The sequence below is a fragment of the Diaporthe citri genome (assembly GCF_014595645.1).
Source record: "Diaporthe citri strain NFHF-8-4 chromosome Unknown scaffold_5, whole genome shotgun sequence".
NCBI classification, from domain to species: Eukaryota; Fungi; Ascomycota; class Sordariomycetes; order Diaporthales; family Diaporthaceae; genus Diaporthe; species Diaporthe citri.
In genome coordinates, this window is record NW_025064850.1 from 1,911,195 (window position 1) to 1,926,405 (window position 15,211).

Below are 15,211 nucleotides of genomic sequence, written 5' to 3' on the forward strand. Positions count from 1 at the left end.
GGGAGTAGAGCAAGGCAACCCAAAAATTCCGGTATCGATAAGACTGTGCTTATCTTATCTACACAATGGGCCGGTGGGGGAGGTGGGCCGTGGAGCTGTAGAGCGAAAACCAAACCATGCAACTTGAAATTTGGCAAAGACCATGAAAGTCAGATTGGGAAAAGCCGAGACGCCAAATCTGCGGGATGGTCCAATCTAGGGGACATTCTATCATCGCCTGCGGCGGTCGCACGGCAGCGGCAAAATTGGCACTGGCCGTAGTGCAGGACTTATACATCTTTGGCTGCACAGCCCACAGGCATGGGATAGGAAACGAGGTCTCGACCTCTTGAATATCCGACCTCGACGACTTGACTGCTGTATCAAATACGCCCAGTTCTCATAATTCTACACAAGGGAGACTAATGGCGTGCTCCTCTATCTCATATCTCTCATATCTGAGCCAATGCACTGCTGCAGTAAAAAGTTATCTCCGTGCAATCAATGCCCGTCAACACCTCCTTGGCCCTTCCAGTAATTTTTGTCGACTTTGTCTTCTGCTGCAGGGCTCGCTCGATCGTGCTAAGCAGTGGTTAGTCCATTGTCATTGTTTGACAGTGTATCCCGAGCCCTCAGGGAAGGGTAAGAACGATGCCAGGCTGCAGCTTACTTTCTTCTCAAACTCGGCGTTGTGCCTGTCTACTTCCTCCTGCTGCTCCTTGGTGAGCTTGTCCCTGCCTTGGCCTGGAACGCTGGCGTTGGTGATCTTGGGCTGAGGAGGTGGGTTCTCGGAACTCTCGAGAGGTTTGCCTCCACCGGTCCGGCCCTTCGCGCCGTCACCAGCTAGGCGGTCGGTAGAGGGATCGTTCCCGGTGTCGACCTGGTAGGCTTTCTCGGCTTGCTCCTTGGCATCCTTTGAGCGAGAGCCTCCGGACTGAGCAGAAGGTTGCTCGGCTTCTTTGGGGGCTGAGGAGGCATAGTGTCGTCGGGCCGAGACGGGGAGGGCTACCCCGGTCTTGATCGTGGATGTGGAGATGGGCGGGAGACGGGCGACGCGGAGAGCGAGGCGGTTCATTCTGATTGCTTAGGCACTAAGCAGACTGTGTGCCGACTGCACAGGTGTGGGTATTGTGGGTAAGGTAAGACGTGCGGTCGGTGCTGCAGGTTGGACGTCTGGTCGTCTGTGAGGCTGTGCAAGGGCTTAGATGGCCGTTTCACAGTACTCAGTGAAGAGGAATGTTTTCACTTGACGGGCAGCAGTCAACGGGAGATGAAGAGCTGAAGCGATCTGTGGTGTTGCTCAATGGAAGGAATGGGATCAAACACTGCACCTTCCCATACCAGCGACAGTGGAATCCCTACGTGGTGGTCTAATAGCTCTGGATTACCAGTGATGATATCATCTCATAGAGATGAGGGCGATCAGTCCCTTAATCCGTCTGTCACTGCGATCCTCAGGGAACCTCAAGCAATGACGCAACTTGCTGGTCCGGCAATACAAGTACCACAACAGACCTAGTACACGGTACTAGACCTAATGCTGTCTGCCGATCTACCTTCCTACCTAGACATATGAGCAAGGACGATCTAAAGCTCTCGAAGGCCTCCAGAGGAGTAGATGCCTGCATGTCTGTCAGACTGACTGACTGACTGACACGGAGCAGAGGCTTGTGCTTATGATGTTACGATAAGCTCACTCCATGTTATCAAGTGGTGTTTGTGTGAGCTTCGAAACTCAATTCAAGCTCTTGCAGGTACGGTACCTCAGTCCTACAGTACAGCCTGTATTGCCCGATTGGGTGCATGGCCACATTGCGGGGCGTTTGTTTGTTTGTGAGCAAGCAGGCTGCGCCTCCGGGCCGCCTCAAGTGCTGACGGCTCTTTCCAAGGCTCGTCCACCTCGGGATGTTTGCAAGTACCTTTGTCTGTATACCGGCATGCATGCATGTATGTCACCTACATTGTAATGGTCCCGAGGTCGACGGGGTCTAGATTCCAATCACCCCAGTCAGCGGCGACGAACTGAGCGGGTTATCGATCCCACTGATGACACAGGTTCCTCAAGTATGCAGCCGGAAATGGCTTGCAGTCTGCCCAATGCAGTTATCTTAAAAGTTTAGGTGTCCTTTTACATGCATAGCTAGGCCTGCGGCCTGGCCGTGATATAAAGGCGTAGCCTCCCTACCCATATTAGGTAGGGAGGCTGCATTAAAAAATTAATTATTATAGCATATAATGCTAAGCTAAGAATATATATAGCTTAATATAAACTTCTTATTTATTTTAAATAAAAAAATTATACCTTATAATAAAATTATAATTAATATAATTATTAAGCTAAGTTTAAATATATATAAAAAATATTTAAAATTAAAATATTAAAAAAATTAAACTTAAGTATTACTTTATATAAAAATATAAAAAATATTTTAAAAATACTTTATAATATTATTATAATATTTTTTATTTATATTTTTAAAAATTATTATTTAAATTTTTATTTTAAATAAAGATTTTATTAATATAATTATTATTATTTTTAAAACAAAATTTATTAAATTAAATATACTTAATTAAAAAATAAAATTAAGAAATACTTTATATATTATTAATTACTTATATTTTAATTATTAATAATAATACTTAAAAATATAAAAAATTAATAAAAAATATAAAATTAAGTTATAAAATTTAAAAAATTATTAATTTATTTTTATAAATTATAATTATTAATAAATATAAGCATTTATTTAAAGGTTAATTTATTATATTATAAATAATTATTAATAAAAATTTTACTTATTAATATTATAAATATAATTAAAAGTATAATTAAATACTTTTTAGCTTATAAAAAATAAATAAAAGCTATTATAGCTTTATTTAAAAATTAAAATATTATATTTATTATAATTATTAAGTATAAAAAAAGTATTTTATATATATTTATTATACTTTAAAAGAAAATTATTATTTATTTTATATTTTTTATAAAGCTTAAAAAAAATAAGTTAAAGATATTATAAATAATATATAAAATATATATTTTATTTAAATTAATATTAACTTATATATATAAATAAGTTTAATAATATAATATTAATTAAAATAAATTCTTTATTAAATTTAAATAAAAAGTTTATTAAAAAATATAATATTAATATAATTATAAAACCTTTAAATTTAAAAATAAATTAAAAAGAATAATTTTATATATATTATTATAAGTTTAAAGTAAGAATAAAATTATTATTTTAAAAAGCTTTTTTATAACTTAATATTTAATAATTAAGTAAGTATAATTATTATTAATAAAGTATATATAATTATTATATAAAAAAAAGCTTTTAAATTAACTTTTCTTTTATTTATTAAATTAAAAAGTTAATGCCTTATTAAATATTATTATTTACTTATATAGCTATTTTTAATTATATAAATTAAAACTATATTTTTAAGCATATAAATTTAAATATTAATAATATAAAAATAATTTAAATATTAATTAATTATTTTAAACTCTTAATAATTATTTAGCTTTTTATTTATAAATATATAAAAACTTTTAATGCTTATACTTTTTATTAAATAATATAAATCCCCTTAACTTAATTATTATTATAAAACATTTAATATATATTAATAATAAGAATAAATTATTATAAGCTTATAAGTTACTTATTAAATATCTTTAAGAATATTATAATTTTAATACTTAATAAGCATTAAACTTTTTAAAATACTTTAATATAAATATTTATAAGTTAAATTAAAATTATATATTTATAAAGTTTAAAAAGCTAAATTTTAAATATTAAATAATAATTTTAATTATATCTTTTAATATTAACTTAAATATTAATAATATTATTATTATTATATAATTTAACTTATTATAATAACTTAATATATTTAACTTTTAACAATATAATAAATATAAAATAAAAAAGCAATAATCTTAAGAATAGTTTATTATATTTACCCTTATTTATTAATTTAATTATTTAAGTATAAAGAAAAAGTAAATATATTAAACTTAGCAAACTTAATTATTTAACACTTTTTAATATAAGTAAATATATTAACTTACTTAGCTTAATTATCTTTATAAAGTAATGCTAGTAATAAATAATATTATTAATAAAAATAATAATAAAAGTAATATATAAAGTATTATAAGTATTAAATCTTAAGTAAGTTATGCTTTTAATATTATTATTAATCTTATAATTAAAATAATAAATAGCTAAGCTTTTAATATTAAATTTTAAAATCTTTAGGATTTAAAATTAATACAATAATCTTAATTAAAAATAAAGATATAAAATATATTAAATTTTAAGTATAAAGCATTTTTAAACTTTCCTTGCTTTTAAAAATATATTATAAGTTTCCTTTAAAAGCTAAATAATTTTATATTAAAGTATAAGCAACTTATAAATATATTAATTTACTATAATAATTAAGCTTATAAAGATTATAACTTAATATTTAAGCTTTTAATAATTAACTTTAGCTAAATTAATAAAAGTATAAAGTTATATATTAATTTTATTTAATATATAACTCTTAAAATCCTATCTTTATAATGCTTTATTAAAGCTTAAGATTTAATATTAAAGGCAAGTTATTAAGGCTTAATTAGCAGCAAAATATTTATAAAAAATATAATATAATAAGTTATTAACTATCTTTATTAAAAAACTTAAGTAAAAAAAGATTAATTTAAAAAGGTTACTTTTTAAATAAGCAATTTTAAGCAGCTCTTAAAGAAAGTTTTTACTTTATAAGCATAGAAATTCCTTAATTACAAAGGCAGTATTTTACTTAGCTTATTAAAAAACTTTATCTTAATAATTTAAAAAAGAATAAATACTTTTACTATAATTAAATATAGCAAGCATTTAATTAAAGAAATATTGAAAAATATTAAAGCTATAAAGCAATTAAATATAAGTTTATAAATAAAATAATAATAAGCATAATTTTAATTATATTAACTTAATTAAGGTTAGTAAACTCCTTATTATATTTTAATAAAAAGCCTGCATAACCTTATATTTATAACTTAAAATACATTACCCCTATTCTTAGCATTTATTATTCTTTTCTTAATAGCAATAACAATAATAATAATATTAATAATAATAATAATAATAATAATAATAATAATAATAATAATAATAATAATAATAATAATAATAATAATAATAATAATAATAATAATAATAATAATAATAATAATAATAATAATAATAATTAATTAATTTATTATAAATCTCTTAATAATATGCATTTATTTAATTATTAAATTAACTATTTATATAGCAATATCTTATAATTTTAAAGTAATTAATATAAGAAATAATAAAAAAGGTAATAATATAAATAGTAGCGGCTTAAGTATGTCTTACCCTTATGATTATATTAATATATATTAAATAAGCATTTAGCAAATAAGGAATTGCTAATTAGCTTAAAAATATATATAATATTAATTTTATTTTCTTAATTAAGCATCTTTAATAATTTCTCTTAATGCTTATATAAAATTATATTAAGGCAAATATTCCTGCAATAACCAGAGTTGTGAAATACAAACCAGATATAAGATATAAATATAAATATAAATATAAATATAAAAAAATATAAAATATAAATATAGATATAAATATAAATATAAATATAAGAAAAAATATAGATATAAATATAAATATAAATACAGTATTTTATATTAAATATTATATTTATATTTGTATTTGTATTTAAATATAATATATATAAAAGAAATTTTTTTAATTCTTTAATAAATAAATTTTTAAATAAATAAAATAAAATTTAATAAATTAAAAGAAATCTTTTAATTCTTTTTTTTTCTCTTTTATATATATATTATTATTTTTTGTATTTATATTTGTATTTTATATTTAATATAAATATAGATACAAAAAATATAAATATAAATATAGATATAAATATAAAAAAAATACAGATATAAATATAGATATAAATATAGTATTTTATATTAAATATAAATATAAATATAAGATATATAAATATAGTTATAACTCTGGCAATAATTATACGTTACTTAATAATAAGGCTAAATAACTAGCTTATTAAAAAGTTATTAAATTTATTAATAATTAATAAGCTTATTAATAGCAATTATCATTATGTAAATAATATAGCCTTTGCATTAAGCTTTGCCTTTAATACATTTCTTATTAATAAAAACTTAATCACAATCCTTTGCTAAATTATTAACTTATCCAACCTTATTTATAATAAGTATTATTAACAGTATAACTTATAATAAGGTTGCATAAGGGCTTTTAATATTAATCCTATATCTTTAATCTTAAAAGGTATTTATTTAAATTATATATATAATAATTAAGCTAAAAACTATTAAACTATATTATAATTAACTATTAATATATTAATATCTTAATTTATCCAGCTTGCTTAGCCTTTTATTTATAGGCATTAAATATATAATATTAAGGGAAATAAAGAGAAAAAGGAGGAAGAAAATAATATAGGTTTTAATATTATATTTAATAAGAACTTATGCTTATTATATCTTTTTTTAAGTTTAGCTTAAGTATTTATTTTAATTAATAATTAAAAGCTATTTATTAATTTAAATATAAAAGTTATAAATATTAATAAAATTAAAGGCACCTTAGCGCCTTAAAGTTAAAAATAATTAAAAAATTATTCTTTAAATCTTAAAAAGATAATAAAGCTTAATAAGTTAATTATTGCATTAATTTATTATTATTTATAAAAAGTTATAAAATAAAAAGAAGCTTATAAAAATAAGCTTTATTAATAAATATAAAATAAAAAGGGTAAACTACTTTAACTTAACGTTATATAAAGCATATAAAAGGGGACTTAAAAGGCTATATTGCTATATAAATATATAAATAATATTTATAATTAACATTTTATTTCTTATTTTCTTTATATTTATTCTTTATAATTAAGAATATTAATTAATTTATTTAAATAAAATATAATGCTTATTTAAGTAAATATAGTTATTATAATATTTAGCTTGCTAAGTATATAAAAATTATTTAAAGTTATTATAAGGAGTTAATAATAAGAATTTATATTTAAGTATATAAGGGTTAATAAATTCTTTACTTAACTTAAGTAAGGAGTTTATTAATGCTTATAGCTTTATAATATATTTATCTTACCCTTATATATAAAAATTATTAAAGGTTATTAAAAAATAAATCTTATAAATTAATGCTTTAATTTATTAAAATTTATAAACTTTTACTTAAATTAAATAAAAAGTTTATTAATTTTAAAATTTAAATAATAAGTTTATAAGTTTTAATAAATAGCTAAGTTACTTAAAATAGCTTTTTTTATATAAATAAGTTACTTTTTCCCTTTTATAATAAATACTTAAATAATATAATAATAATATATCTTATATAATTTAACCTTTAATTTATTATATATTTATAAGAATATATATATAATAAAGTTTAAATATAAGGGGTTTTAAGTTTAACCTTTAATTTAAGCAATTATTTTTAATACTTTTATATACTTTCTTTTTATATATATATATATTTATTTCCCCTTTTTTATAATCCTTTCCCTTTTTAAAGTATTTTAAAATAGCAATAAAGAGCGTTAATATCTTAAGTATATATACTTAAGTTCTTTCTTTTATAATCCTTTCTTTTATAATCTTTTCTTTTATACTTTATACTTATTAATTTATACTTTTAATATAATACTTTTAATAATTCTTTTCCTTTTAATAATTTTTCTTTTTATTTTTATTATCCTTCTTTTTATCCTTCCTTAAAAAAGATTAAGTTTATTTATTAAGTACTTATAAAGCTAAGATAAGATTTAGGGCTTATAATCCTCCTTTTTATTTTTATTATTCTCTTTTTTCTTATTCTTATTTTTATAAGAAAAAGAATGCTTTATAAATAAGTACTTATTACTTTTATTACTTTATAATATAATAATAAAGATATTTAAAGGCATTTAATAATAATTAAGAAAAGTTACTTTATTTTAACAAACTTTTTATTAAAAATTTAATAAAAAATTTATTAAAATAAAATAACTTTCCTTAATTATTATTAAAATTAATAAATTCCTTATTATAAAATATACTTATTATTATAAAATAAAGGTAAATATTAAAATTTATAAATATGCTATATAATTATTAATTATCTTATATTAAATTACTTAAACTAATATTTTATATATTATTAACCTTTATATAATATAAATAATTATTATTATTTAAAATAGCTAGGAAATTCTTATTATTAATATTCTCCTTATTAATAAAAAGAATCTTTATTTAAATAACACCTTTCTTTAGCTTTAAGAACATTTTATTTTATTAATTTAGCTTATTAACTAGCATATTTTATTCTTTTATTATTAAGTTAAGAAAATTAAAGCTTTATTACCTTAATTATTACCTTATAACCTTATTAATATATAGCTTTTACCTAAATTAAAGAATATTATCTTTAAGATTTTTAAGTATATATATCCCTTTTAAATAAATATTAAAGAACTTCTTAATAATCTTATATATAATTAATATTTATAATTTATATTAAGTAAGCTAAGAAAATATTAATTAAACATTATAAATAAAGTTTTTATTATATTTAATATTTATAATATAAAAATTATTAATATATTTATTAACTTAATTAATAAGCTTAAAGCTATATTTAGCAATAATATACTTAATAAACTTAGCTTTAAAAATATTATTATAAACTTTTATATTAAGGGTTACCTTTTTAATTAAAATTTATATTATATTAAGCATTTTAAGTTTATAATTATATAACTTCTTGCCTTAAAAAAAGGCTAAAAGCTATATAATAATATTATAAATTAAATTATAATTATTATGCTAAGTAGCCTTATTAAAGATAAGCAATATCTTAATGCTTATTATATAATAATATTAACTTTAAAACTTAATATTAATTACTTTTTTATTTTTATATTTACTTATTTAGCCCTTATAATTAAAAATTAATTAATAAATATTATTTAAGATATTATTAAGCATTTTATTAAAAATTTACTTTATTATATTATAAAATTATTAAATATTAGCTTTGCTAGCTTTAATTATTAATAATTTGCATTAAATTAAAGCATTAATTATAAAAATAATAAGCTAAATATTAAAATTATAATAAAATAATAATATAATCTTATAATACTTAATATCCTTTTTATTAATAAATTTAATTTATATAAGTAATAATATATTATATAAAATAATAATAAAGAACTTTATTTTTAAGTTTTTAATATTATAATAATTATAAAAAAAAAGCTTAATATAATTTAACTTAATATAAAAGCTAATAAGGAAAGCTTTTATTTACTTTTAAATCTTATAAATATTTTAAAATTTTTATTAATTATATTTAATATATTAAATATAATTAATAATCTTTTAATTATATTTAATATATTAAATATAATTAATAATCTTTTAATTATTATATATTAAAATAATATATATTTTATAAAAATCTTTATTTAAATATAAGTATTTCTTAAAAAGTTTATTATATATATTATAAATATTAAAGATTTTACCCTTATCCTTATATATAGCATTAGCTTAAAAAAAAAGGGTTTTAAAAAACCTTATTTTAATGCATTTAATATTAAATAATAATAAATTTAAGTTTTCATTATTATAAGTAAATAATTAATATATATAATATAAAAAAAGCTACTTAAATACCTTATTAAAACTTTTTTATTATAAGAAAAGGTATTTTTAAATTATTTATATAATAAACTATTATTTTAAGTTAAAATTTATTTATTAAATATATTTACTTTTTTAACTAAATATTTTAAAGTATATTATAATTATAAGATTTATAAATTAATTATACTTTTTATTAATATAATTTTAAATTTTATTTAAGAAATTAAAATTATTATATTAAATTATTATCTTTAAATTATATATATATTAATAAAGATTTTAAGTAATAATTATTTATATATAATTTAATAACTTATTTAAAATTTAATATAATAAATAAATACTTATACTTATAAATATTAATTATAAAATCTTAAATTAATTATTTATTTTAAATATAAACTTCTTACTTAATTAAGGTAAAGAGTTTATATTTAATTAAAAATATATAATTTTTATTTCTTAATTAAGCTAAAATTATAATATTTTTAATATATTATATAAAGAATAAATATTTATATTTATATTTATTAATTATAACTTTAAGTATTATAAATTATATATATAAATATATTAATAAGTATATTAATTATATAAATATTTATATTATTAAAAAGTAAATATAACTTAAAAAGCTTTTAAAGAAAAAAGCTTTATTTATATATAAATTTATATAGAAAATATAATATTATAAAGTAAATTTATAACTTTTTTTCTTTATTAATAAGAAAATTAAGGATTTTTTTATAATTTATATATTTATTTTAAAAAAGCTAAAAAAAAGTATAAATAAATTTAATATTTTTTATTTTATAATAATTTATATATAATTAATATTATATTATATATATTTAGCCTTAGTAATTAATTTTAAAGTTACTTTTAAATTACTTAATATATTTAAAAGTTTATTATTTTTATTAAATAAGTTAAAAATTAAAAATAATTTTTTTTTAAAAAGCTTGCTATTTCTTTATATAAAGTTATAATAAAAGAAATATCTTTTTTATCTTTATTTAAATTATAAATAATAACTTTAAATAATTAAAAAGCTTTATAAATAATAAAATATCTTAAAGTATTTATAATAATAAATATATAATAAAGATTTTTTAATTATTTAATAAAAAATATTTAAAAATTATAAACCTTATTATTTTTAATATTTTTACTTATAAATTTATAAAGCTTTTTTAAAGCATTAAAATTTTAAAAATAATATTTTTTAATATAATTTTTATATTCTTTTTATTATTAAAACTTTAATTATTATAATAAAAGCTTTTAAATAAACTTTTTTTATAAATAATTTTTAACTTAAAATTTAATTATATAATATTCTTTATATTAATTTAAGAATTTTTATAATTATATTATATTACTTAACTTATATTTATAAAGTTTAATAAATTTAAAAAAAAAATAATTTAAAGGTATTAATATATAAATTATTAAATATAAAAGGAATTATTAAATATTAATAAGTTATTAAAGAATTAATAAAGCTTATATATTTTAAATAAAAATTAATTATTATTATTATTAATATAATAATTAAAATATAATATAAATAATATTAAAATAATAGCTTAATTTTATAAATTTTAAAATATATATTAATATTTAATAATAATATATTTTTATAATAATATAAGTAAGTTTTAATTTTATTAAATAATTATTATACCTTAATTATAATTATAATTATAATTTAATTATAAACCTCCTTTACTTATATAATATTCCTTACCTTCCTAGCCATAGTTATATAAGCCTTAGCAAGCTCCCCACCAAAATTTAATGGGGAGTCTGCGTTTAGAAATGCGCCAAGTCATGCGGGCTGGAGGAGGTCTGTGTGTCAGAGATAACAATGCAGGGCGTTTATCCACATCGGCCCCAGTGCCCCTGTCCCTGTGCCGTGACGGGCGGCCGAGGCACTGCTGCCTGCACGGTGGAAGCACGACACACGCCATGCGCTCCAGGATGACGGGCGGGCAGTGGCCTGCAAGCTCAAGGTGTGCGGCATGGGGAGCAAGTGCGAAGGCCGAAGGGGCAGTTCATTTGCAGGCCGCCCGCTAAGCGACCGCATCTTGCACTATTCGAAACTTGGGCGGTCTGCCTTTCTTACACTTTGGTTTTTGCTATTACTTGGTGCCAAATCCATGTTGCACTGTACCTCTTGGTCACACAGTACCTCCTGCATGGCAGCTTGGGGCGTGTGCGGAGTGGGCTGGAGTGCTCTGATCCCGGAAATCACCTCTTCTGCCGGTTGATTCCTCGAGACTCTCACGGCTGGCAAGGATCCAAATTTGGGGGCCCTGGATTGTCAGCAGCAGGAGGCGGCAGGAGCTGTGTCTTGAGGAAGGAAGCCGGCGTGGTCCATCTTCCATGCAACGGAGCAAGAGCAGGCGTGCAGCAAGGCTTCCCGATCGGAAGGAAGGAAGGGACAGCCCCCACCGCTGCCTCCCTCTCCACCCGCCTGGCCTCCTGCTAGCGCTCCTAAGCGATCCGCTAATCTCGAATCAAAAGTTCAGCTCCGACTCCTTCCCACCCCCTCCCGCCCGCACACCCCCCTCACCAGCCCAACCAACATGCATCGCAAGTGCCACCGGGGCCACGCGAGGGCTGGCAGAGCCTCGCCCTCACCTTGTACAATAAACATCCTGCGCCCCTTTGGCGGAGTAGCGATGCATTTCCTCTGGTCTCCTCGTAGCTGCTAAAGTGCTGTATTGATCTCCAGCCCCAGCCCCAAATCCCCCACCCAATACAAGACCTGTCTCTCTTTTGGATCCCGCTCTCGAGTCTGCTCAAGTGACCCATTGTTCCCGCTTCAAAAACACCACGGGTCTCTCCACTCTTGCCCAGAGCCTTCACTCCCGGCCCCGAGCCGTACATCGCAGAACCTCGCCATGGCCGACGTCGCGACTCCCGACTCTGTCGCCGCCAACTCTCCCAATGGCGGTGGTGCAAGAATTGGCCGGCCTCCACAATGGACAGAGTCTCGGTCCAGGAAACTGGCCAGGCTGTACATGTATACCACCTTACCAATGGAGAAGATCATCAAGGCCCTCTTTCCCAACGATGATGTCAAGTATGGCCTCCACGGAGCTGCTGTCTCCATCTGACCTGTCCCATGTGCGATACTGATGACAGCTCAGGAAAAACTCGGCGCAGAAGACCCTGCACAAGATGGTCGGTCACGATCCTCGGCCCCTACGGCCCGTCGACAGGAACGACATGAATACTCGCTTCAAGCTGCTCCACAAGCGCAGCCAACGTCGACGGCAGAGCGATGGGACACCCATTGACCAGGAAGACCGTGTCGTGGCAGGATTGAAGGAGGAACTCGCCACCCCGGCCTTCTCAGATGTGTCCCGTTTTGACGATTCCGCCACGCTCAAGAGCCCCCATATGGACATGCGGTTTGACTTTGCTTCGCCGAGTACCATTGATTCAGCCTCTCCGGGCCCTGTGTGGTCCGCCTTCCCAAAGGACGACGATCAACCTCCTTTCCAGCTTCCCTTTCCCCGCCCCCCTCGTAACGATACAGTCTTCACCCAGTCGACCCAAATGAGCACGGACAGTATTAAAAGCCTCAGGAACCGTATCAGCGTCTCGACCGTCTTTGCTAAGCAGGTGTCTGTCCTGATGAGCAGGCTCACCATCGGTAATTCTGAGAACGACGGGAACTCACCGTGCCGGACGCCGTCGGATTTCTCAACGCATCAGAGCCCCGTCTCAACCGGCCCAACGCCGCACCCAGGACTAGCTGTGCCTGGTGATTTCATGATCTCTCGGAAATATATGCCCCAGTGCCATGCGCAGAAACACTTCGCCAAATCCTCGGACGAAGGCGGCGTCCTCTGCTGGTGCACCATTGCGGACGAGACGGCGGACCTGCCTGAGGCCTTCTATATCACAGACAGGGGGGCCGATTGCGATCGGGCAGCAAGTGTCCGGCAAGGGTCTGCAGGTGCTTCATCTGCGGATCGGTTCGGCAACACTCCTCTCCATCTCTTCGCCGCATGGGATAATCAGATTGGAATCGAGACAACGTTTCATCTGCTCGAGTCGGGCCGCGCAGATCCCTCTAAGGTCAATAACGCGCACCAGACGTTCCTTCATGTTCTCAGCCCCATGTGGTTCTTCGGCACGAATGACCTCGGCGTCCCTCTGTACAAGCTCTTGAATTTCCTCTACGCACGCCACAAGAACTTGATCTACGCTCCCGATGTCTTTGGTCGGACTTTCTTCCACCAGATCGATCGGTTCGTGCATGATCCCCAGATTATTGAAAACATCACCCAGCACTATTGGTCGGCAATCCGGAGGGACGCTTTTGATATCAAGCCGCCCTCGCATGCTACCGATACATCCTTTGCTCCTCCGAGACGCACCGGTACGACGGCGCTCTCGCCCCTGGCCGAAGAGGCCCCAGAAGAAGACTTCACGAGCAGAGACATGGGTCTGGTATCTATTGTGAACGAGGCATACAACAATCCGTTTTTGGAGGACAACGAAGGGCGGAATGGGCTACACTGCTTGGCGGAAATGCCTTTTATCACCAGCAATCCCAGCAGTCCAGACCCCAACACCCCGAATCCATCTCAACCACCGAACACCAACACTAAGGGTTCACTCAAGCGAAAACACGGCAGGGACGACGCAGAACGTATAAAGCCCATCACCCAAAGACTCTCAGTCCTTTCAGGTCTTTTGACGCCGGTGAAACAGACAGCGTCACCCGATGTCAATCACTACGACCACAAGGGCAACACCGTTCTAATAGCATTCGCGGCACAACTCTCTGACGACCAGGACGACAAGAGCGGTCAGCACATTGGGAGAATACTCGATTTGCTCATCGACAACGGTGCTATACTCGACGCACGGAACCGCCAGGGTGAGACGGCTCTCCTGGTCGCTGCGAAACGTGGAAACAAGCACGTCGTCAGTAAGCTGCTCGACAAAGGTGCCAATCTACACGCACGAGACAAGTGTGGAAGGGCTATCATGGCTATTATTGACGCACAGATTGCGCTTTGCTCAAAGGATTTACCGTCATATGGGCGACTGGAGGCTGTTAGAGCAGCAGTGCTCGCCAAGAAGTTGGAGGAGAAGGGGGTAGAGGACGAGCCGACTTTTGTGGATGAGTGGACCTGGGCTTCGAGACGACAGACATAAGAGATCTTAAACACTGGGTCTGGTTCTTCGCGGGATACCATTCCGTCGTCCTTAGTCTCGGCTGGGTATACGTACCGTCATAAGTCATGACGTATTTATGAGTGACGCTTTTTCTGTATAGTACTTTGCTGATGGATACCCCTTTTCTTCACTTGGAAGTCATCAACAGGCGTTCTATGGCAATTGTTGGATCTTTTCTATCAAATGGGAGACTATCTGGTGGCGGTATTCGGTCTCGGATTGCAGTAGATATAGTTGAAACGGCACCTTTTAAGTACATAGCTTGCGCCA

The 15,211-nt window shown here is 27.8% G+C and overlaps 2 protein-coding genes across 2 annotated transcripts; one reads left to right on the plus strand and one right to left on the minus strand.

Moving 5' to 3' along the window:
• Positions 1-480: 480 nt before the first annotated feature.
• INS49_011209 (uncharacterized protein) lies at positions 481-1,054 on the minus strand (the record flags this gene model as incomplete). The annotated part of the gene is made up of 2 exons (XM_043171928.1): positions 481-561; positions 650-1,054. 2 exons carry the CDS (start codon positions 1,052-1,054, stop codon positions 481-483), a joined length of 486 nt encoding a protein of 161 aa, XP_043023673.1.
• Positions 1,055-12,645: 11,591 nt separating this feature from the next.
• On the plus strand, positions 12,646-14,920 carry INS49_011210 (uncharacterized protein; the record flags this gene model as incomplete). Its single annotated transcript, XM_043171929.1, has 2 exons — positions 12,646-12,827; positions 12,895-14,920. The coding sequence occupies 2 exons, from the start codon at positions 12,646-12,648 to the stop codon at positions 14,918-14,920; spliced, it is 2,208 nt and encodes a 735-aa protein (XP_043023674.1).
• Between the last annotated feature and the right edge of the window lie 291 nt (positions 14,921-15,211).